Genomic DNA, 25,583 nt, shown 5'->3' with positions numbered 1-25,583 from the left:
ATACATTTGAGTTTCAGACTTCAAATTCTTCGGAAAAATTCATGTTAAAACAAACCCTGTTATTTTAGCAACTTTCTAAGTTTACAAAAGCAATATTTAAAATCTGTCACTATTTTTGGGCCTTTGCCCCACCCAACCCCATTTTGTCAGGCTTTGTCCAGATTTCTAGCACTAAAAGGTTGAGAAGTATGATCTGCATGCGTTCTCCAAACTTCAAAACCGATCAGGTGAGTATGTTGGAAGAGTGCTGCATGAGAAATTAACCAAATGTGCTGAGTAGGAAGAATTTAACTAACATGGGAAGCAATATAAAATCATGAAAGATGCATTTGAATAGTTTTTCATTTTCCAAAATAATTAAGTAATTTGTGAATGAGGTTTAGTGAGTGTATGCAGCTAGCCACAGAAAAAGCTGACTGATTAATTCCTTGTTTGGAACGGCTGAAGAATGGCATCATAATTCACCCAGTGATGAGCTAATTCATTATAGGTTAGTCTCCAAACTGATGGGTACTGTTTTTTAAGAAACAATGCAGCTAGCTAAAGATCTGACCATGGAGAAATTGATAAGCAAGGCGACTGTAACAGGCCATAAAAAGATAGTAAACCGACTTAAAAAGCAATGCTGCAGAAGCAAAAAGTGCTGTACCGATTGATGCCATTTCCAGTAAAACCAAGACCAAAGTCCAGAAGGATAAGAACAAGTTAAGTCACCTAGGCAAGCAGTATGAATGACACGAAACTCAGACCTACTGTTCAGTTCTAGTACACATTAGTGTCATCTGCAAGTTACAGAAAGAAGAACATTATAATAAAGTATGTAATCAATCCGAGACATGCATGCTGTGGAAAAAGGAGGACCTGTTTCTTGGCAATTTGGATAGTGATAAAGATCCTTGTTCTGTCAAACTTTTCATCAGGGATCATAAAAATGAAATTCAGGACTGACAAATGCTGATGCCACAGTTTTGTTGCACTGTATTTGCGAGTGCATTTAAAATAGGAACAATCTGTGCACACAAAACCTAAAAGTCTCTCTCTCTAGTCCAGGAGATGTTCTACTTCCCACCCTAGAAGTGGAAGGAGAGCCAGTTAAGAAATGGAGAACATGGAGTTCAAGGTGACATTTATGTGGACAATAATCTACACAGTGCAGTATTCACACAGTACCTAATTTCCAGTTTAGATAAAAGACACACACAAACTTAATGATAGCCTATCCATAGTTGCATACTGGCTTAGTAATGCTGCAGCAATGGTGCTCTACCGAACATTTCAATCCCTCAAGGCACCAAGGTTAGTTGCAATTTACTTAGCAGTAAAAGTTAAGGAAATGGCTGCACATCAAAACTAAAGAGAAAAAGCCAAAACAGTGGTCTCAGACACTATGTCTCAACAGACACCATTAAATGGTGTGGAGAGACAACTACATTCAACAGTCTGAGCAGCAGAAACTCATGCTTCTGGCTAGAGCTTGTGTGATTAGTAAGACTGATGCAAAAATTGGCTTTTCGCAAATCTTGTTGCCCAAGAAGTCTACCAAATACAACACACATCCAACACCCCATGCAGTCTACAATTATGGTGTGTCTCTGTTCCTTAGTATTTTAACAAATGAATACCCTTGGTCTTAGAATAGGGATTTCTGTGTGTGTAGTTTCCCTACATTATGATGTTCTCATCTCAGGAAAACAGAAATGGAACATAACACTAGACTATACAATGTGTTAATAAAAATCAAAAACACTATCACACTGAACAATGTAATATGTCAACTCAGCAAAAGTGAAACCAAGTTTTTCTAACACGTCATCAGCTAGAGGATAAGGCCTGAGCCAGTCCACTGAACATTACTGAGGAGGGACTCTTTCTTTAGGTAACTGTTTGGAATCCGTCCTGCTTGAAACTTGCTCTCCAAATACCACCACTTGTACTGAGGCAGACCCAGCAGAAAATGTTCACTCAAATAATACATAAGTTTCCATCCACTTTAGTGTTGATGTTACATGACTCAAGCAAAGAACTGAAACTGCCAGATTATCTTCATATGCACTGGAGGCAATCTCATCCCCAGAAAGGTGAGAAGTGCAGACCTAACTCATATGTGTCACAATTATTGTCCAGGACGGAGAAGTGACCTGAACAGAGACAAAGATGCCTTGGGCCTGCTTGGGAATGTAAACATTTTAATAGTTTCAATACAGACCAACACTTTCAACTGAAGTTGGAACATAAACCTGTGCTGAGCTTGATGGTCACCTGCAATCAATGCTTGAGCTCTCACCCAAGATAATCTGTATCCTGTATTGGAGATTCAAAATGGGAAAGTACGCAAATTAAATGCAGATCTGATGGACAATGCCAATACATACATACATGAGGCAATTGATATCCTATGATAAGATTCAGCTTATTTTGCTGGTCTCCAAGAACAGCTTTCTACTGACACCATATATTCATAGGTGATGGCTTTCTACTGAAGCAGATGAACAAACTGCAGACAATTTAATGTAGTGAAACAGTACTGGAAAGAAAATGCATCTCTCACAGTTCAAAATGGTCTCCTATTAAAAGGTTCCAGTTTATCAATACCTTTAACTACATATAACAGTGATTTAGTCAAAATACATGAGGGTCATATATCAGGGGGTTATGAGATGTAGGCAGCAGAACACTCCAACACAAAAAAACAAAAGACAACTGACTAACAGTTTGGTATCATCCAGCCTGCTTTATCAGGTTCAGTTTGTACGTATCTCTTCAGGGCTTTCACACAGTGACTAAGACATTCTCTAACCACATAATGCCTTTTTAAGGCAATGTTAGTCTATTCAGGTTGTCAATTTAGTGTATCCACATTCAAATATCAGTGCAGTGCTGCTGAATGCTACGAACCCAAATAAGAAAATACCTTACCTCAACACTTTCCTGACTCTAGACAACAGAGACATTTATTTTGTCACTTAAACTTTGTTCCAGTGCAGTGACAGCACTCCCTATTTAGCAGGTTTTACTGCCTACCACTCAATTCATCCTTCAAGTAATAAACAGCAATACCACTGCTGTCGGAGTGTCTGTCTCTATCCAAAGTGTCATCACCTCTAGATTAATCAAGCAAGACGACCTTGAACTCATTTGTATCCCCTCTCTGTGAATGAGACCTCATATCACATTCTGGTCAACAGCAAAACCACATCCATGACATCCATAAAGCGTAAAACATAACTTAATAAATCTTAATTTATCTTAATACACCAAAGTATCTTTCCATTGTTTGAAACACCATTACTCTAACTACCCCTCCATTAACTGGCAAACCTACACCTCAACAAACAAATAATGAACAACTCTTCCATCAGTTCATCAATGCAAACTCTCTCACTCAAAAAGTACCCTCCCCCACACTACAGGCACCATGATACTTAAGCATGCCTTCATCAGAACAGCCTACCCATTGTCAAACCTTCATTGGTCAGATCAGTCCCAGTTGCAGGTTACTGTTCAACACAGTCATTTTTAGAGAGTTCTCCAAGACCTATTTTTCCCTGACATTGAATCCTTATCAGCCTTTGTTCCCTCAGTGCGATTTGTTGGGTATGGAGTGGACTAGGTTGGTCCTACAGGAGACTCTGGGACCACCCACGTCTCACCTTAGTAGCTCTTCCAAGCTACACTATTGCTGTCATTCAAAGAGAAGCATGCCACCACATAGCCAAATTCAACTTGGCTTAGAGTGTAATGCAGTCAGACAGCCCGGGTTCAGTAGGTGCAGTCTCCACTGGGTGTAACAACTAGTGTTCCCACTAGACGTCACCTATGTGGCTAGCCAGAACTGCCCACCTCATCTGAAGGAGGGCAAGCCTACAGTGGCCACTCACTCCCATCCCTCTTGCCAGCTTCTAATGGCAGTCAAGGCAAATAGTGGCACAGTCAGAGCTTTATTCTTCTACTCCATGGAGCTAGTTATGTGTGCATGTATTTCAGGTAAAACCTAAATTAATGATGCATACCCAGGGCATGAAGAGATGTTTTCTCCTTCTTTTCAGTCCTTGAAAAGAATACAAGGGGAGGAACACATTGTTTTAAGGAAAACTTTGATATCACTTTCAAAAAGAAATGAGGGTTAGTCCTAAAGGATACCAGACTATTGCAAAACACAAAATAAGGCTCCTTATAAATCAATGCATAAAGCTTCTCCATAACCTGCCAAACAATGGGTGAGTTCTGATTCAGCAACCCGCATTCACTAATTCAATGGTACAATCCAACATTAAGGTTGCAACACCAGCACTGATCATGCTCCGCCCTCCAAAGCAGCATCTCTTCTATCCAGATACCCAGGTAAATATAGGGGGACAGTAACTTCCTTCCACTGAGGCACACATACAGTGCATATAAAATGTTTACACACCTCTCTTAAAATACCAGGTTTTAGTGATATAAAAAAATGAGACCACGATAAATAATTTCAAAACTTTTCCCACCTTTAATGTGACCTATTACTTGTACAATTCAATTGAAAAACAAATTTGTTAGGGAAAAAAATATAAAAAATAATAAACGTACAATAAGCTGGTTGCATAAGTGTGCACACCCTTAAACTAATACTTTGTTGAAGCACCTTTTGATTTAATTACAGCACTTAGTCTTCTTGGGTAGGAGTCTATCAGCGTGGCACATCTTGACTTGGCAATTATTTGCCCACTCTTCCTTGCAAAAGCGCTCAAAATCTGTCAGATTATGAGGGCATCTCTTGTGTACAGCCCTCTTCAGGTCACCCCACAGATTTTCTATTGAATATAGGTCTGGGCTCTGGCTGGGCCATTCCAAAACTTTAATCTTCTTCTGGTGAAGCCATTCTTTTGTTGATTTGGATGTATGCTTGGGGTCATTGTCATGTTGAAAGGGGAAATTCCTCTTCATCTTCAGCTTTCTAGCAGACACCTGAAGGTTTTGAGTCAAAAATGACTGGTACTTGGAACTGTTCAAAATTCCCTCCACTTTGACTAAAGTCCGGTTCCAGCTGAAGCAAAGCAACCCCACAGCATAATACTGCCACCACCATGCTTCATCGAGGGGGTGGTGCTCTTTTGATTATGCCAAGTGTTGTTTTTGCACAAAATGTACCTTTTGGAATTGTGGCCAAAAAGTTCAACCTTGGTCTCATCAGACCATAACACATTTTTCCTCATGCTTTTGGGAAACATGATGTATTGTTTTGCAAATTTTATCCAGGCCTGGATGTTTTTCTGTGTAAGATAGCCCAGACATATGAAGAATAAGGGAGATTGTTGTCACGTGGTACACGATCAGTACTTGCCAGAAATTTCTGCATCCTTCAATGTTGCTGTAGGTCTCTTGGCAGCCTCCCTGAACAGTTTTCATCTTGTCTTTTCATCAATTTTGGAAGGGACGTCAAGTTCTTTGCAATGTCACTGTTGTCCTATATTTTCTCCACTTTTTGATGACTGTCTTCACTGTGTTCCATAGTATATCAAATGCTGTGGACATTTTTTGTACCCTTCTCCTGACTGATACCTTTCAACAATGAGATCCCTTTGATGCTTTGTAAGCTCTCTGCGAAACATGGCTTTTGCTGTAGCAGGCAACTGAGTAAATGTCAGGAAAATCCTACTAGGACAGCTGAACTTTATTTGGGATTAATCAGAGTCTCTTTAATTGATGGCAGATGTGTACCCAAGAAGACTGAATGTTGTAATTAAATCAAAAGGTGCTTCAACAAAATATTAGTTTAAGGTTGTGCACACTTATGCAACCAGCTTATTGTACGTTTTTTATTTTTTATATTTTCTCCCTAACAGATTTGTTTGTTTTTCAATTTTGTTGTACAGGTTATAGGTCACATTAAAGGTGGGAAAAGTTTTGCAATGATTATTGTGGTCTCTTTTTTTTATATCACAAAAACCTGGCATTTTAACAGGGGTGTGTACACTTTTTATATCCACTGTGGATGGCACAGCTGGAGAAGTTGTGCTATGTTTATTTCCTGTTACAGAAATACTGTACCAGCAATAAACATGCACTAAGCTGAAAAGATAGTGCTAACATGGCTAATAATTTGTGTCTCATAACAGTGCTCCTACTGCATGGACACTAGCACAGCAGCCTTAAAACCACACTGATAAAGTGCCAGCAGTGCATATTTAGCCAGTGAACTGAGTGTTCTATGTCCAGTCAGGATTGCCAGGACCAAAACCCAGGGCCATTTCTCTCTTCCAGATAGGCTCTAGGTTTAGGTTTCTGCAATGTCAGACAGCACACTATCGGAGGCCAAGAATGCAACAGGTTGGGGGAGATGCAGAAAGACATCTATGAGGTTAGGCAGGGTGAATCGAGCTACAGCTCCATTTTAGGATTAGGATATGCCAGTCCAGTGGCTTGAGCATGGCACAGCCCTGAACTACTACTAGCTTGGGTTGACTTCTAATGTTAGTTCATGTAAATGTCGAAGGTTCCAAGACATGTCTTACAAAGCACAGTGGCATTTTCACAGGCTCTTAGATATCTTTAGTCATTAAAACCTACTCCAAGTCTGTAAATAGGGCACACACAAGCAATGACTCTGCCTGCTTGGTGAATTAAACAACACATGTAACCGAAATAAAACATAATTAGATGCTCTACATTGAGGAAAGAGGTCTGGTATATTTGACTCCAGCTACACCACATGTTTTCCTGTATACCCCCATGACCCTTACTTGATTGGATACTTTTCTCCTGGATCTCTCCCTAAGTGAAATAACAGAGGCTGCAGTGTGTGTTCTCGCTGGTCATGAGTGGTGACTCCAGAAATGTTCTGTCCTGGGCAGAAATTGATCCCCTGCAAAAAAAAAAAGGCTGTATAAGGAAAAAATGCACTAAACTTTGAGAAAAAAAAACAAGTATTTTGCAATGTACAGCAGAAAAACTATACTCTGACATCCTCGAATAGACAGGTATGGCTCTGAACACAGAGCAAGTGGTAGAGTCTCAAATCTCTGCTTATTAAATTGGAGAGAATATTGTTGGCAGGTAAGGTTAAACCCTTGTAGTTCCCCTGGGATGAATGAGAGGGAGAACTACAAAATTGTTCTGAGGAAGTAAGGGTTAATTCATTGAGATTTAGCAAGTCATGTGATTTGATTAAAAGTATTTAAACTGTTTTATTACAAACTCTGCAAAATAATCTCTAGCATTTAGATATTGCTACAGTTCCAATAATTCAAGCTCCTGAATATCACCAGTTGTGTTTTCTACTCCCTCCTCTGACTCAGTTCTGTGCATCTGTTGCACTTTCTTTACAGCAGTGTTCCCCTTCATTTCTACTTACCTCATTCCCTTCCACAATCATGCCATGGTCGTACTTCTGTACATTTTAAACACACCAATCTCCTTTTTTTCTGCCTTTAAACAGACATATGAAAGGTCACATCACAGTCATCCCCCCTTCTTGATTTTGCTTCTTGCAGAGATACTGACATATATTTTCTCTCTGTCTCACTGCAGAACTTCAGGCTAGGGACTTTGATCTATGTTGATCTCTACTGAGTTGTTTTCACACTGTTATTTAAGTGTCTTTCAAAAACTTGACTTGATATTCCAAAGAAAGTCTCAAATCAATGATGTCTGAAGCAGTTTTGGCTCATGCCTATTTCTGATGTCACATCACTCTCTTCTGGCTTTCCCCCAACAACCCAAGCACACTTCTTATTTGATATAACCATTAGGACTGTATATAAGACCATGACTGAGTTGTTAGTAAGAATGCAACAGTGCAATGAAAAATCTAAAATACTTAACTGCTTTGTCTTAACGACGATGCAGCATGGTGATAACATGGAAGATGTTTCTTTTTTACATATATTTCAACTTGTAATTCTTGTTTTTCTTCTGGGAAGGTACATAAGTATGAAAAATGCAATTGTTCTGATATAAGACTGCAGTAGAATTCAAAAGATAAAACTAACTTTTTTCTGTATGGGGGGGTAGCAAGTACACAGAGACTAAACCAATTATCTGTGGTTACTTAAGGTGTTACATTCCATAGCTAAGGCCTACCGTCTTTTAACTGGAAGGCTAGGGAACAGTCATAGGCATTTTTAGAGAGAGACTCTGTGTGGCTGTTGATCTACTGGCTGTTTATGTTCCCAGTGATGACCAGTCCCCCTGCACACCCCCTGCTAATTACTTATATCCATCCATCCGCATCACCTTTTTCCCATTTTTGCACATGGGGTCAGGTTGGGGTATACAGAAAGAGATACCACCTCCAAGATTGTACTACAGTTGGGGGAAAAAGGCACATCCTCCAATCCCCACTGTACTGTGATTGAAGTCAATGCCATTCAATTTTTTAAAATGTCGATGATAGGAATTTCAGCATTTAAAAATTTTGATCTTCTGAACTAGCCCCAACCCACACCTAAGTTTTCCAGTTAATTTTTAAGTTTTTTGACAGGAACTGTGTCAAAAGGTTAAACCTGAAACCTGAGATGGCCACATAGTATAAGAACATGTACTTTTAATATTGTGCATCATATCATATAAATAGTACTTCTTTTACAAAGATGACAGCTAGTTAAGCATTCTTGAAAAAGAGGGAAAATCTGATGTCTCAGAGTGACCTGTGTGGTAGTTTGCCAGGGATTCACATAGTAAACTCAGCATAAACACTGACATCTGTAGGTCATTTGAGAGACTACATTTGAATTGCCAGTGTAAAAGCAAATATTGAGAATGAGTTTTTCCAGGGGCTGATATCCTTAAAAATATTAAATGGTGTGGCACCCGTGCACTGGCCCAGCAATCAAAGAGCTTCAATCCTCACTAACACCAGTGAGGGGAGTCCATATAGGGAAAGGATAATAAATACACACACAGTAAAATACAATTTCCCTTATGAGCGAGCAACCGTTAGGACTGTATATAAAACCATGACTGAGCTGTTAGTAAGAATGCAACAGTGCAATGAAAAATCTCAAATACTTAACTGCTTTGTCTTAACGATGATGCAGCATGGTGATAAAATGGAAGATGTTTCTTTTTTACATATATTTCAACCTGGAATTCTTGTTTTTCTTCTGGGAAGGTACATAAGTATGAAAAATGCAATTGTTCTTGATATGAGTCTGCAGTAGAATTCAAAAGATAAAACTAACTTTTTTTCTGTATGAGGGGGTGGTAGCAAGTACACAGAGACTAAACCAATTATCTCTGGTTACGTAAGGTGTTACATTCCATAGCTAAGGCCTACCATCATTTTACTGCAAGGCTAGGGAACAGCCATAGACATTTTTAAAGAGAGACTCTGTGAGGCTGTTGATCTACTGGCTGTTTATGTTCCCAGTGATGATCAGTCCCCCTGCACCCTCACACCCCCTGCTAATTACTCATATCCATCCATCCACACCACCTTTTTCCCATTTTTGCACATGGGGGTCGGGTTGGGGTATACAGAAAGAGATACCACCTCCAAGACTGTACTACAGTTGGGGAAAAAGGCACATTCCCCAATCCCCACTGTACTGCGACTTGAAGTCAATGCCATTCAAGAGCACACAGAGATCACAGTCAGTGGAGGCTCCTTGATTGCTGGGCCAGTGGACGGGGGTCACATATTTATTGGTGGCAGTGGTGGGATATCCACACCACATATTAACTGGTTGGCAAATACTAACTGGCTTGTAGTGGTGTGGGCAGAGTGAATTCATGTAGCTTGTGTACAGTGATTACTGAAGGTGTTTTGTACTCTAAATCAGCCACGCAGTGAATAAGTTCAGATCACAGCTGTTTTATTTCTTTTGTTAGCTTAATCAGGGAGAACAGGCAGCATGTCAGCAGAGGCGTACGGAAAGCTGACAAGGAGCCAGCTGGCTGAGATGTGCCAGGCTAGGGGACTGGTGCATGGAAAGCTGACTAAGGCAGACCTGATTGCAGCTTTGGTCACAGCTGCATCAGAAAACAGCAACCAGGAGGACGGTCAGACTGGCAGTGGAGACGTACCACACTCAGATAATGGAGAGCTCAACCTTTCTGCTGAGGACTTAAAAATCCATCTGGAGTTAAAGAAACTTGAGTTGTAGGCCAGGCATTTGGAACTAGAAGCAGACTGTGGCATCTACAGAGTGAGGACAAGGAGAAACTGCGATGTTTGCAGACTGAGGAGAATGAGAAACTGCTACACCTGGAAGCTGCGGAAAAGGAGAGGCAGCACGAAAGGGAGATGCTGACTCTTCGCCAGAGTCATGGAGGTAATGGGGAAGGGAGTAACTGGACCCCAAAAGCACAAAAGGTCAGTAAATTTCTTCCGCAGTTTAAAGAGGGGGGGTAATTTTGATAGTTTCATTCATATGTTTGGGAGGGTATGTAAACAGTATGATGTTAACCAAAGGCTCTGGGTGCAGTTCCTGACCCTCTTACTCCATGGTAAAGCTGTAACTGTGTTATCTAAGCTTGCTGAATGTGAATATTTTGATTATAATGCTGTTAAAAATCACTTGTTAGAATGTTTTAGGCTAACACCTGAAACGTATAGGAAAACGTTTTGTGAGCATAGATGAAAGTGTGTATGAATATGTTGCTGAACTGAGCACTTATTTTCATAGGTGGGTGAGTGGATGTCAGGTCACCACGTTTGAAGGGCTGGCAGACCTTTTGGTGAGGGAAGAAGCCCTTAGCACTTTGCCTGGGGACATAAGGATCTGGTTAGCTGATAGACAATGCGCTACTTCAGATGAGTTGGGGAAGAAGGGAGACCTATACCTAGCAAGCAGGGCATCCCTGCACAGAAAAGGGACCCCCAGTACTGCTCATGGGTCTAAAGGAACCCATGGTGGGCAGCACAGACTGGCCCAACAGAATCTGCCAGTAACAGGGGAAGCCACTAGTCTAGGTATACATCCAGGACCTAGGGTTAAATGTTTTGAATCCAACCAGTTGGGCCATGTGGCATAAAGATGTTTACAGAGGCAAGGTGGGGAACAAAGGGTGAGAGAGCCAGTAAGTGGGAAAGACAAAATGCCAATAGTAGGTTGTCTTGAAACAACAAGGGTACCAAACCACCATCCTGCAGATGTCCTGATAGGGAAGGATTTGGATGAGGGAGTACCATGTGCTTATGCAGTTACATGCAGTCAGGCTAGGAGACAAGCATGTGGGTATGGTAGCCTGGGGGGGAAGACCCAGACAGGCTGCATACTCGTAGCCAGGACTGGTGAGTTGGTTACTTCAGGGAGGGAGCTACTCTGTAGCGGTGAGACTGGAGGTAAACCACAGCTGCTTGTGGGTACTGATGTTCCCTTGGACAGAGTGACTGCAAAGGTAGAGGTGAGTAGTAGTACCCAGGCTGACAGTGAGGCACTGCTGTCAGAGGATGCCAGACTTCCTGTGGAAGGGGGGCTAGGAAGGGTTACAAAGAGAGAGTGGAGACAGGCTCAGCTCTCAAACCCTACATTGCAAGGCCTGAGGCAGGTAGCTAGTGAAGCACCTGATTCTCAAGGGAAGGGGGAATCTGTATACTGGGACAAAGGGTTACTGTATAGAGAGTAGACCCCTGAGGGAGGGCTAGAAGGTGAGAGAGTACAGCAGTTGGTAGTGCCTACAGCCAACCGTCTGGCACTTCTAGTCATAGCCCATGATATTCCCTTTGCAGGTCATATGGGCATAAAACGTACAAAGAGACATATTATGCAGAACTTCTATTGGCCTGAAATTTCCAGAGATGTAACAGGGTGCTGCAAGACCTGTGAGCAGTGCCAAAAGGTATGTAAGGCAGGAGACAATGTGAGAGCACATTTGATGCCTTTGCCTGTGATTGAGGAGCCATTGAGGGTAGCTATGGATATTGTAGGGCCTCTGAGTACCCCAAGTTCCACAGGGAAAAAGTATATCCTAGTGGTAGTAGATTATGCTACACAATACCCTGAGGCAGTGGCTCTGTCCTCAATTGAGGCAGAAAAGGTGGCAAATGTTTTGTTAGAGATTTTCAGCAGTGTAGGTTTCCCAAAAGAAATACTGACTGACAGAGGTGCCAATTTCATGTCAGTCCTGCTGGCTTGTCTGTGGAAGCACTGTGGGGTGAAGCACCTGAAGACCACCCCATACCATCCCCAGACTAATGGTCTTGTTGCGAGGTTAAACTCTACAATCAAGTTCATGCTACGGGCATTTGCAGACCAGTTTAAGAGGGAGTGAGACAAATATTTGCCCCATCTGTTGTTTGCTTACAGAGAGGTTCCCCAGGAATCCACAGGTTTTTCACCCTTTGAGTTGCCGTATAGGCATAGGGTGAGGGGACCTCTAGATTTAATTTGAGATGAGTGGGAAAGTGAGTGTGAATCTCACCAGGAGTCTGTTGGGGCATATGTCCTAAACCTCAGGACAAGGCTCAGGGAACTCATGGGCTTGGCCCAGGAGAACCTGGCAGAAGCCCAACAACAGAAAAAGGTGTGGTATGACAGGAATGCTCGAGCTAGAGAGAGTATGCTGTGGGGCAGCAGATAATGGTTCTCATTCCTGTCAGACACAACAAGCTGCAAGCAGCTTGAGAGGGACCCTACAAGGTGGTAAGAAAGGTAAGTGATGTTAACTATATGGTGGAACTGCTAGGCAGGAGGCAGGGGCACAAATTGTACCATGTTAACATGATGAAACCTTACCATGACAGAGAGGCCCTTGTACTGAGCATTTGTAGTGGATTGCAGGAAGAGTCTGAGGGAGATCTGGTGACTGATCTCCTCAGTGAGGCTCGGACTAACACCTCAGTGGAAGGGGTAGCAATGTCCCAGCAGCTATCTCCTACCCAGATTCGAGAAATCCGAGCAGTGTTACAGGACTTTGTGCACATGTTCACTGGGAAACCAGGGTGCACCCACCTGGTGCAGAACCACATGGATACAGGACACTAAAGGCCTATTAGGCAGGCACCTCTATAGGGTGCCTGAGGGAGTAAAACAGACTCTGAGGGAGGAAATACAGTAGATGTAGGAACTAGGGGTGATTCAAGAGTCCAACAGTCCCTGGGCTGCCCCAGTGATACTGGTGCCAAAGAAAGATGGCAGCACCAGGTTCTGTGTGCACAACAGGAAATTAAATAGTCACACAGAGTCAGATGCTTACCCCATGCCTAGGACAGATGAAGCCCTAGAGCAGGTGGGTGGGGCTAAGTACCTTACAACTATTGATCTTACCAAGGGTTACTGACAGGTGCTCTTGACTCCCAGTGCTAAAGAGAAGTAAACCTCTGTGACTCCTTTTGGCTTGTATGAGTTCACAAAGATGCCCTTTGGGATGAAAAATGCCCCAGGGACTTTCCAGAGGCTGGTACATAGGTTCATAGGTTGGTACTAGGCTATCAACCTAGGGCCTATACAAGCCTAGCCATAACAATTCCCTGGCTATTTTTTCCCAAACTATTTACTTCCCTGGACCCCTGTCTAGCAGGGCGACTGACGTGATCCCCGGGGTGAATCCTTTCTCTCCCCCCTTCCTAACATGAGCAGGTGGGTTTGCCCTTGTTTATCTAGAGGATATTGCCATCTACAGGTATTCCTGGCAAGAGCACCTTCAGGGAGGTGCTGGGCAGACTACAGAGGGCAGGGTTGGCCATTAAGCCCAACAAATATCAGATGGGTATGGCAGAGGTCTCCTACCTGGGACATAGAGTGGGGAGTGGTAAGATCAGGCCAGAACCTGCCAAAGTGGAAGCCATTCAGGCAGGGTCTGCACCTGTTACCTAAAAGCAGATGAGGGCATTCTTAGAGACAGCCGGGTACTACAGAAAGTTCATCCCCAGTTATAGTACCATAGCTGCTCCTCTCACAGACCTGAAAAGGAAGAACTGGCCAAATAAGGTAGTGTGGACCACAGCATGTGAGCAGGCATTCCAGAAGCTTAAAGAAGCTTTGGGAAGACCCCCCCCGTGTTAGCCAGTCCAGATTACAGCAAATAATTTATTGTGCAGGTGGATGCTCCAAACTATGGGGTGAGGGCTGTACTTAGCCAGATTTCTTCACAGGGAGAAGCGCACCCAGTGATTTATCTCAGTTGTAGGCTCCAACCCAGGGAGGAATGCTATGCAGCTGTAGAAAAGGAATGTCTACCCATAGTCTGGGCACTGCAGAAACGTCAGCCTTATCTGCATGGAAGAAAATTCACTGTAGTGACAGATCACGATCCCCTAACATGGTTAAACAAAGCCAGCCAGCAAAATGCCAAGTTGCTAAGATGTAGCCTAGGGTTGCAAGCATATGATATGTCAGTGCAGCACCACAGTGGGATTAGCAATGCCAATGCAGATGGGCTCTCAAGACAGGGAATGGGGTAAGGTATGCTCAGATAGACCTAACCCTCTCAAGCAACATTTCTAAAGGGTCACTTGAAAAACTAGCTTGAGTTCTCCGGGGAGGGGGGGATGTGTGAAGATAGTTGAAGGCTGCCAGCCTAGCCAGATAGAATTTTGTAGATAATTCTGTCATTTGTAAATATTAATACAAGTCACAGGCTTGTTCTCTTAAATGGGAAAAAACTATGTTAAATGTGGAACTGCAAAAATGTAACAACCGTGCACTCTGCTGTAATAAAGCTAATAAGTCAATTCTTTGATGTTAAAACTTGGAGCCGATATGTCTGGATGAAGGACTTCTGGCTGTTGTCTTGGGACCAGAGTTAATTGCTAGAATTTGCATGTATAAATTCTTTTATTGTTCTGGCTTCCTGACCAGCTGCAAGAGCAAGGGCTATTAACCTTTGAGAATCTTGTTAGCCTGGGAACCAAAAAGAAATGATATAATCTGAAATGAATCAGTGGTACTGTGTTATCAATTTAAGGACAGAGAGAATGAGAGCATGAAGGCATTTGTCTTTAGAACATCCAACATCACCAGATCTCTAACTATATCTAGATGTAAGTAGGATTTTTACAACTGTGTTTTCTCTTAGATATAGCTAGGAAATAGGAAGATTAGACTAGTTTGTTTTTCTGTGATGTCAGAACTTTTACTACTGTATTATTTTAAGTATTTCCCTGTGATCTCTGAACTCCTGACTAGCACTGTTTAGTAAGAAGTATTGTCTTGTGTTTTTATTATTTATTGTCAAATATTTTTAAACCTTTCAACTGTGGCTGTTTTGTGTAGAGATAATTTAAGCTCTAAGAGTACATTGCATGTATATAGTGATACTGTATCAAGTCACTCCAAATAAGTCTTGACTATTAGGTTACACTTACCATTTGGATAATAATATTGCATAGTAATAATTGGACACCCTTCATAAGGGCCTTTGAGTAGCTGATAAATATTAGCTGGGTGGTGGCAGTGATTTCTATCGTACCGTCTGGGTAAAAGGGGCACAGCTGGGGAACCTGTGCCAGCCTTCCCCAGGAGTGTGTATGTGGTTGTATAACCTCTTATCTCGAAGTGTGTGTGTGTGTGTCAGTTACTTGGGCAGAGACACAAAGCACTAGTTGGACAGACAGGGTGCTGGAGGTTTTAGCTTGCCCACTAGGATGAGATCTAGACCTTATAGCTGTGCCAGTGATGCGTCTTATTAAGGACCTAGAGAGAAAGGGAGAAACCAGCCCCATACTGACTGTGATCTCTGTGTGCTCTTAAGGGAAATTGTACTTTACTGTGTGTGTATTTATTATCCGTTTCCCATATGGATGCCCCTCACTGGTGTTAGTGATGATGATTGAGGCTCTTTGATTGCTGGGCAGTGCACAGGAGTCACAAATGGTATGTCAATAAGCCTTATGAATTCCACCATCAACAAAGACTAAACAGACTTTGCACCTAAATGCATGTGACAATAAACATTTAAAGCAATAGTCATGGGAAAAAGTTATACAGCCTCAGTAGTGATTTTTTTTTTGAACTATAAATAATCAAGATATTGGCAGCACAATCTACATTTCAGCTGTTCTGTGGCACAGATCCAAGGTATCCAATCATGCTACAAGTGATTACAGTTTAAGAACAGACTTAAAGTGAGTATAGTCTCTCTGGAAGATAACTACAGAGTGACTCTTGTTTTTCTATCTATTCCCACGGACCAGGAGAGGGGTAGTCACACAGAAAACATACTATCCAACAGAGGCTGGAGTGCCAGTGTTCTCTCAACACCGCTATTAGTGAGTCCTGGTATATTATGGATGCTTGTATAAAGCACACATGTATCACCATGAAAGTATCCCACATCTGGCTGTAGAGAACTGGAAGAAAAGGATGACTAAGGTTGGGATGATCTCTTGCCTTTCTTAGACACCCTCAAGAAGGTCTGCTAAAGCTGAATAACAACTTAGGATATATGGGTCACTGTCATAATTTCTGCAGAGAGAAATGACCCTAACCAGAAATATCGACTATGAGGATTACATGAGTCGAGATGGCAGCATCAGGGATTCCAACCAAATTGAATGCTGCACTGCTGGGTTGGCAGGTGGAATAGGGTTCACCTTCATGGAAAGGAATGAAATAAGACTAGAAAAATTGTGCAGAATTTTGCTGTTGGTATGCAGGTCCCCTTGTCAATAAACACTCTTTCATTTGATGAAGCAAATATAGTTTAGAAAACAAACAATGATAAGATATTAGAATGACAACAAGAAATCAGAGAGACAGAGGACTTTCCAAGATGGCTGCACTCTGATCAAAATCTTAACTACAACTGTCCCAATGTGAAAAAAGAAACTGAGAGGTAAGGGTCAGTAATTCTGCCAGTTTTAGTAAAATTCAATTAATGGCTAGAAGATGGAAGAAACTTAGCCTGAAAGAAAATCAACTAGAAAAGTTAACATTGACTGGGAAGAATCTTGCAGCTGTTCAGCAAAAAGCAGTTCAAGCTCCAGCATTGGTATAAGATATGGCTTCCAGTAGTTTAGAAGAAAATAAATTCAATATACTCAGAGCTGATTAAAATAAATGAATGAAACACTGAAACAGTACTTCAACTCAAAAAAGCAAAAGGCTGGAAAAATGGAAGAAACTTTAAACAGCTAGTCATATGAACTGATAAAATTGTAAACATCAGAGATTGAAATGGAGAGGAGGCTGGCTGGCTGTTTCAATAAATGGTAGAGTTACAGGACAGAGCACGTAGAGAAAAAAACTGAGATTTTCTGCTGGAAGGAACAAACTGCATTAACTTTATGAAAGTACAAATAACCAAGTGGACTGGTATTCCACAGCATTATTTGATAATTGAAAGGGCACATCATGTGTATGATCAAAATGTGACCAAGAGAAAGCAGCCAAGACTTTTACTAGTAAAGATGCAATAAAACCAAGCAAAAGGAGCTGATTCTGACAAAACTGTGGCAGAAGATCAAAGCATTAAAAGCTGGAGATAGTACAGTCTTTGTGGAAAATGATTATTCAGTGTATACCAGGCAGAATAGAATCGAATTTATCCCAGCAATGGGAATGTTGAGAGGCAGGTATGAGATTCAAAGTGTTGTATCCTGCTGTCTTCAGAACACAGAGCCTATCTGAAACAATCTTGTGTTGGTTTGTGATTGACTGTGCAGTTGCCTGGAAGGAGAAGATTTAGTTTGATTTATATTTTTATTTTTACACTGTTTTTCACTGTTTGTAGGAAGAAAGGGATTGCTTATAGACAAGATGATTTACTTCTATTCATATTTTGTTGTTTTTACCTGTAATTTTCACTGCTTGTTGTTAGAAAGGGATAGGTTTTAGACAGGCAAGATCTAGCCATCCCAGAAGCATAGTTAGATATAAATTCACACAGACTGCAGGAGGACAATCCAGAGGTTATCTAAACAATCCTGTGTTGATTTGTGATTGACTGTGCAGCTCCCTAGTAAGATATGATTTACTTTGATTTACATTTTATTTTTGCCGCAGTTTTCACTTTGTAGAAAGAAAGGGATATTTTGTAGACAAGAAGATTTACTTTGACTTATATTTTGTTGTTTTCCCTCTGATGTTCACTGTTTGTTATTGAAAAGGGATGGGTTACAGACAGTCAAACTCTAGCCACCCCAAGGGGCCTAGTCAGCTATAAATTCAGACAGGCTGTGCTGGTTTGTAATTTATTGATCTTTACAGTTAAAAAGAGGCATGACTGCAAGCAATAGTTAGCAGAAGCAACTGCACACATTTACTTGTGATGTAAAGGAATTCCAGCTTTTTTGCCACTTTCACAACTTGTACAGTCAAAGCAACAACTTTATTCTACTTAATTTAATATTTAGTTGTATATTGTTTGTGATTTTTTTCTCATAGAGGTTAATGTTACAATCTCTTCTAATTCTGTGTTAACCGATTTTGATTATCCTTTTATTTTAGAATTCTTTATTCATTTGCAGCTGAAAATGGATTATATAAATGAGTATGCCATTAATAACTTCTAAAGTATAAGTATATTGTACAGTGTACTAAATGTTACGCATTTTTAAAGGTAGCACCTGCTAACACTTGTGATTCATGTTCCTCATGCCAAAAGCTGGATGATTTGTTTACCATTATTAGTAGTAAAGCTAGACATACTGATGGTGATTGCACATCAGTGGTGGCTCGTGATATTGGACTGCAGGACTGCAGCCCCCCAGCTGTAAACCAAAATAAAAAAAAACCCGGAAGTCCACGCATGCATGTTCAGAAACTTGAATGTGTTTAACCAGTCCGGATTCAGAAAGAAGGCAGCAGTCTACAGATGCCCCAGAAGTCTATGTGGTTACAACCACACAGACTGGAAGGGGATCGGTCTGCAAGGTCTGCAGTCTGTGCATGCTCAGAATGAGCAAAGACTATTGAATGAGGAATTGTCCAGGGCCGAGAAAGAGGCTTGCCTTAGTAATTCTCGCACACATGCATGAGAGCAGACACGGGAAACTGGCTTGGCTTATTTATTTTCCAGCACTGGGAAGAGGATGGCTCAGGTACTCGGGCTTGGCTTATTTATTTTCCAGCACTGGGAGGAGGATGGCTCAGGTACTCGGGCTTGGCTTATTTATTACCAGCACTGGGAGGAGGACAGCTCAGGTACTTGGGGAAACTGTCCGGGAACTTTGAAACTTATTAACTTCAGGAACTTTGAAACTTATAACCAAGTAGAAAGCACCACAGTCGAGCTGGATATAGGCAACAGTTTATTCAGTTCCAAACACCGAACACAAAGTGAAAAGATCTACACTTAACGCTGTAAAAGTACAAGTAACGTTTTCGTCATCAACTTCATCAGATAAATTTCACAATCCCATAATTCCCTTTATATAGACACACTAAATTGCAATTAGACCAAATAAATCAATTAATCAATTAATGTAAACAACAGGATGTCATTAAGAACTGTCCTTATATGGTCATGTCAGTGTTATTTTAAAATCCTTTTTACTTTAAGTTGATAAAAATCACTTTCATATATTAAAAAACACATCATATTCTTAAAATTGATTTTAAAAACATTTTTTTAAAATTGTCACGAATAACTTACATTTAAATACAATTTATTTAAACTATAAAATTCCTTTAAAAATACAAAAGATATATACAGAATAAATTTATGTTGTTTTCTTTGGCTCCCTCATGTGGCCCAAATCACACATAACATCACAAGTCAAATAAAACTTTTTATAATTTATGTTCTAAATGATAACAGTTTTTTCTATAAATTTAAAGCTGGGCTGATCTCAATTTTAAAACTGGAGCTAAAGATATCATGTCATTAAGACCCGGAGGTCTATTAGCTTCTAGTGATAGCTGCCAGTATAGTTCCCTATATTCTACTAGTGTCTCCCACATACCTCCCCTGGGATCCACATGAACTACTTCCAACACAAAAAATTGAAATACTGATGTTTTACATACCATGCTATGTTTGTAAAGTGCATTATTTTCACATTTATTTCTGATATCATACATATGTTCATATATTCATTGTTTTCATTTTCTTTCACTTTTGCCCACATAGTACAAATCACATTATTTACACATAGCTAGGTATATTATGCCTTTTGTGTTACAGTTAACATAACTATCCAAACTTAATTTCCTTTTCCTTGCTTGTAAAAAAAAGTTTTTAAATATGAACAATAATTACAACATAATAAAAACAAAAAACTTTATTGTATTCATTGATAAAGGCTGAATAGCCGAAACTGGTCTGGATTTGAAGGAATTATAAATAAATAAATAATTATTTCTTCATTACTGCGTGTTCACTATCGTTTTTTGCTGGTCGTTGGTGGTTTACATCGTTGGCTTGACCCTGCATGCCATCCTTGCGGAGCGTATGGTTGTTTGCAATAATTACAACAACCACATTTATATAGACCTTTTCTAGTTCTTGTTGTTTTGTCATGGTTAATATTATGGGTGCCTTTGTCCAGCATGTTCTTAATAGTGTTCCCTCTACGATATATGTACGTTAATGGTTTTTCAAAAATATGTTTTAAATCTGATATCTTAGAAAAATTATTCCATTCTCTATCCATAACCTTTCTTACTACACTTGACTGTCCATCATAATTCATAACAAATCCCATATTGTAATCATTATTAGAATTATCTACTGGAGTGTCACCTGTTTCTATAAAAGGAGATGTTTTTCCTATAATAGGAGCAAATCTGCCCTTTCTTTCACTCAGTACTTTCAATAATACAGCAAATAAATTACTAGGATATCCCCTGTTCATGAATAACTCCTTTAATTTAATACATTCATTTGTAAAAGTTTCATCTACTGAAGTCATTCTACTCATCCGAACCAACTGGCCTTTCAACACTCCCTTCTTCTGATACAAAGGATGTGAACTAGTGAAGTGTAGATAAGAATTAGAGAATGTTTCTTTTCTGTGTATTTTAGATACAAAATTTCCATTATCTTTCTTAATATTGACATCTAAATATATTAGTTCCTGTGTGTCATATTTGTGGGTGAAATCCAAAAAATTTGTTGTTCCATTCAAATATTCAACAAAATTCATAAAATTGTCTAGATTTCCTGTCCACAAAAAACATAAATCGTCAAGAAACCTTCCATACAAGGTCCAATACTCACTAAAAGGAGAAGTCAGGAGAAAATTGTTCTCCCAATAGGCCATGATGATGTTAGCATAAGTGGGGGCACAATGTGCCCCCATGGCCACTCCATTCTCTTGCTTGAAGTACTCTCCTTGAAAGAAAATAAAATTATTTTTCAACACTATTTCCATCAGGGTCAATATTGTTCTGAACTCACTTGAGGTAATCTCTTTGAAACCAATAAGCATCTCCTCAAACCATTACATACCAACATCATGTGGTATGCTAGTGAATAGGTCCACTACATCTAAAGTGCCAAAGGCCAACTTTTCACTGTATAAAGAGGGATTTAGTCTCCTAAGAAAGTCCCATGAATCTTGTAATATGTTAGGGTTGTTCAACACCAACCCCTTCACCTTAGTGTCAATATACTTAGCTAAAGGTGCAGTCACTGAACCATTAGCCGAAACAATGGCTCTAAGTGGTGGATCATTACTATTTTTATGCACCTTAGGAATTCCAAATATAGAAGGGACTTTAGGTTTTTCAACAAGCAAATATTTATATGTTTGCAAATCTATAGATCCTTCGATTAAGAAGTCATATAATACTAACTGTATTTTCCTATATGCAATATTAATTTCATTAATTGATGTTCTAGAATATTTTTCAGTGTCACTCAAAATCTCCATCATTTTACCTTCATATTGAATACAATCCATAAATACTACACCCCCACCCTTATCCGGTTTCATCACCCTTAAATTTTTGTTATTTATTAAAACGTTTAAAACTTCCTGTTCAGAAGATGTTAAGTTAGGGTGTACGAATTGTTTTTTCAAACCAGTCCTTAATTCATTTTCAAGTTTTAGTTCAAAATTCCTCAATTGGGGGTGCAGTGGTGGAATGAATGTACTACTATGTACTAAGCTATTTTCTTTAGATTTAGTTACCTTTCTATTGAATAAAAGTTCAAAATTTTTCTTTCTTAAGAATAATTTCACATCAATTAACAGTTTAAAAATATTAGTTCTTTGCCTAGGTATAAAACCAAATCCTTTTGATAACAATTCAAAGTTTTGTTAACAGCAACATTACTATAATTATATATACTAAAATCCTAACATGTCCATCTATTACCATCCTGTGTAATATAATTTACTAATTCCATCTCGTTTCGTTCCTCCCCTGGGGTCTCCAACTTTGAAACTTATTAACTTCGGGAACTTTGAAACTTATTAGCTTCGGCTCAGGTACTTACTCTGTGGACGGGAAACTGGCCTAGTTACTTATTACGTTTGAGCTCAGCTCAGGTATTGTGTGTGTGTGTGTGTGTGTGTGTGTGTGTTTATATATGTTTATTATTTTTTTTCAATATTCTCATCAATGCTTTTGAAGCCTCCATCTGTTTATATGGGAATTTTGCCTTATAGTGCTGTTGTTTTTGACATGTTTTGAGTCTCAACAAGTTTTTGCCTTCACCTTTTCTCCTAGATTTCTTTTCTTAAATTTGCATCCAAAGTACTGTCCCAAAACTGCTTGTATAATTTAAAACTGAAATTTTCCTCTAGTCATTTCGTCAGGTAAACATTTATTCCTCTGAACACTAATGCTTTTTAGCCATAGCTCTTTTAAATGTTAAATTCCTGTACTGGGAAATTATGTTGTTGTATTGCAGAAAGACTAGTACTCAACAAAACAGACCTCATAATTCAACTTCACATACTGATCAGACAGGTTGGTCACCTCTGTACAGAGTATAATTTATCTGGAGACTACAACAATATTCTTCTATATAGCTTATATAGGTTTTGACAATGCATGTGCACAGTGGTGTCATAGTAAGACAAGATTTATCCTCCAGACAAAGGCTACACTTTGCAAGCTGGTTTAATTTACACCCAGCACTTTATCAAAGTAAATACAATATTACTAGGAACACAGCTCATCTTTAAGCCTCTGCAATAACCAAAATTCTTGTCTTTATATTTCTTTTATTCATAAAATCATTTTGCATTTCTAGGTATAAAACTATGCCTTTAGTATCATGTATGCTTACTAATAAATGGTATAACTGATTTTATATTTAGTCTATCTTATAATGGGATGCGCTATTTAAGAGAAGGAAAATACCAACTGCAACAGCACAGTGAGCCAGTAGAAGTGAAATGTTTCTGTATACCAAGCAGACAGACCATTTGCAATATATATGCAAACAAGTAGCAAAACACACACACACACACACACACATATATATATATATATATATATATATATATATATGCAAACAAGTAGCACAATATATATATATATATATATATATATATATAAAATAGTATTAACACAATTCAGACATACACATTCTGGTCACAAATCAATTGCCTGAAAGTACATTGTAAAGTAGTTACCAAGACTGACAAATGAAACAAAAGCCACTGTTCTGCAAATTTAGCTCATACAAAGCTGGTAGTTCTACAGTGATACCTGTCTGGCACACCCACAAATTGTGCACATATTTTACCTATACTTCTATATACCTACACACACGTGTGTGTGTGTGTGTGTGTGTGTGTGTGTGTGTGTGTGTGTGTGTGTGTGTGTGTGTGTGTGTGAAATGCCCTAGTTTAACTATAACTGGTGGCAAGAGAGTAACTCGGGCTCAAACCCTCAACCTTAGGTGCAAGTAGCAAGAGCCTGAATTCCCTACCCACCACCACTTGTGAAAAGCATTCAGATTTTTGCTTCAGATTTTTGTTCTGTTCCTCATAAAATCTGTGGTTTTATGGATTTTGAATTCACTAAATAATGACAGACATTTGAATTTCAGACTTCATATTCTTCAGAAATCACATGGTAACACAAAACATTTTATTCTAGCAATTTTCTAAGTTTATAAGATCAATATTTGAAATTTGTCCCTATTTTTGGGGCTGTATTCCCCCATTATTGGCTTTGTGCAGGTTTTTTGTGCTAAGATGTTGACAGCTATGGTGAGAACTGAATTCACTAAATGATAGCCATTTAAGTTTCAGTCTTCCTATCTTTCAAGAAATATCTGATTTGGCATAATGGTATGTTGCTCTGAGTGTAGTGCACAGGGTCCTGGGTTCAAGACTTGGCAGTGAAATGCATGGCGGTAGCACAGCATTTTATTCTAGCAACTTACCAAGGTTATACAAGCAATGTTTAAAATGTGGCACTGGTTTTTGGGCTTTTGCCCCCTCCCCCAATAAATGTTGGCTTTTTCCAGATTTCTTGTGCTTATGTGCTGCAAAGCTGAGATATGCAGTTGAGTATCGAGTGGATTTTACAAGGAGCTAAGAGATTCAGAGAAAGAGAAGTTTAGTGCTGCTTATGGTGAGTCAGCTTGTATTGTTAATAGCTCAAGAGGTAGTGTACTTGCTTTCATTGCAGAAGGCTGTGGGTTCTACTCCCACAGTGTGTAGATGCATTGCTGATACTATATTGTGGTGCACTTTTAAAGGTGGTGGATGCTGCAGTCCTGAGAATATCCTTTTTGGCGGTGATACCTAATAACTATGAACCTGTTATCAGTTTGCCATCCATTCTCTATTGCAACATTACTAGCTTATCATTTAACATGCATTTTATTTGTAGATGAAACAATGAAATATAAAGTTATTTGCTAGCAGCAATTTCATTAGTTACAGATATCTTTAATATGGAATTATTTAGATGACTTTTACTTGTGCAGAGATTGTGCATATTTACTGATACTGGTGGATTGTAGAAGTTTGAGTAGACTTTTATGATGGAAATGTTCTGAATTGGGCAGTTTTGTCATTATTGGTGCATGCAGTTTGTTTCATTGTTTACTGGAAACATGTTCAAAACAATAAATTAAAAATGCTGTCTAACAACTGTACTGTATCATACAAGGAATATAATTTAATACAATCAGGAAGGTGCATCAAAGAACACATGTATGTTTCGTGTGCAAGGGGGCTATGATTTGAAAACAGCCGATTAGTTAATCTTTATCTGCCACTGGCAAGATGTATTTTCTTTGAATGTGGGGTTCAATGCTGTTTCATTGACTGTGAGTTTCAAGGGCAGAGAAGTTTTAATGCCAAGTCTATTTTCATTGTGAGACTGCATTGCTTTGTTTAGCAGATGTCTATTAGTGTTTGTGCTGTAAAATGTAAAATAAAACTTTTAAATGAAATCCAAATCATCACAGAAGTAAAGCAATATGCACATTACAGTGTTTATGCTAAATGGGGTGAAATAGCCAAGTAATGGGACATTTAGAATGGGTGCAGGGGGGAGGACCCTTTCAACCATGATTTTGTGAGGAGGGAAGGGTGGCAACCTCAAAGACAGCCCCGGCTGAACTGTACCTGTCCACTGTCTAGATTTTCACAAAATGACTAGATGTTTGCTTCTTATTTTCATTTTTTTCCTCATAAAATTTGTGGTTTTCTGGCAAATTACTTAGGAATGAAGTCACTAAATAATGACAGACACTGAGTTTCAGACTTCATACCCTTCAGAAAAATGCATGCTAAAGCAAGACCTGTTATTCTGTCAACTGTCTTAAGTTTATACACGAGCAATTGTTAGTACTGTCTGTATGTT

General features: G+C 39.5%; 1 protein-coding gene across 2 annotated transcripts in view; it reads right to left on the bottom strand.

Annotated features, from left to right (window-relative positions):
* GALNS (galactosamine (N-acetyl)-6-sulfatase) overlaps positions 1-25,583 on the bottom strand; it is a 1,207,745-nt gene that overhangs the window by 275,572 nt on the left and 906,590 nt on the right. For both annotated transcript variants that reach the window (XM_044081696.1, XM_044081697.1), the window contains exon 12: positions 6,720-6,841. In XM_044081696.1, the coding sequence (XP_043937631.1) occupies positions 6,720-6,841 (122 nt within the window). The remainder of the gene's footprint in view (positions 1-6,719; positions 6,842-25,583) is intronic.

Source organism: Protopterus annectens, chromosome 8.part1, assembly GCF_019279795.1.
Source record: "Protopterus annectens isolate FY-2018-M chromosome 8.part1, PAN1.0, whole genome shotgun sequence".
In the NCBI taxonomy this organism is placed as follows: Eukaryota; Metazoa; Chordata; order Ceratodontiformes; family Protopteridae; genus Protopterus; species Protopterus annectens.
This window is presented reverse-complemented; position numbering and strand designations above follow the sequence as displayed.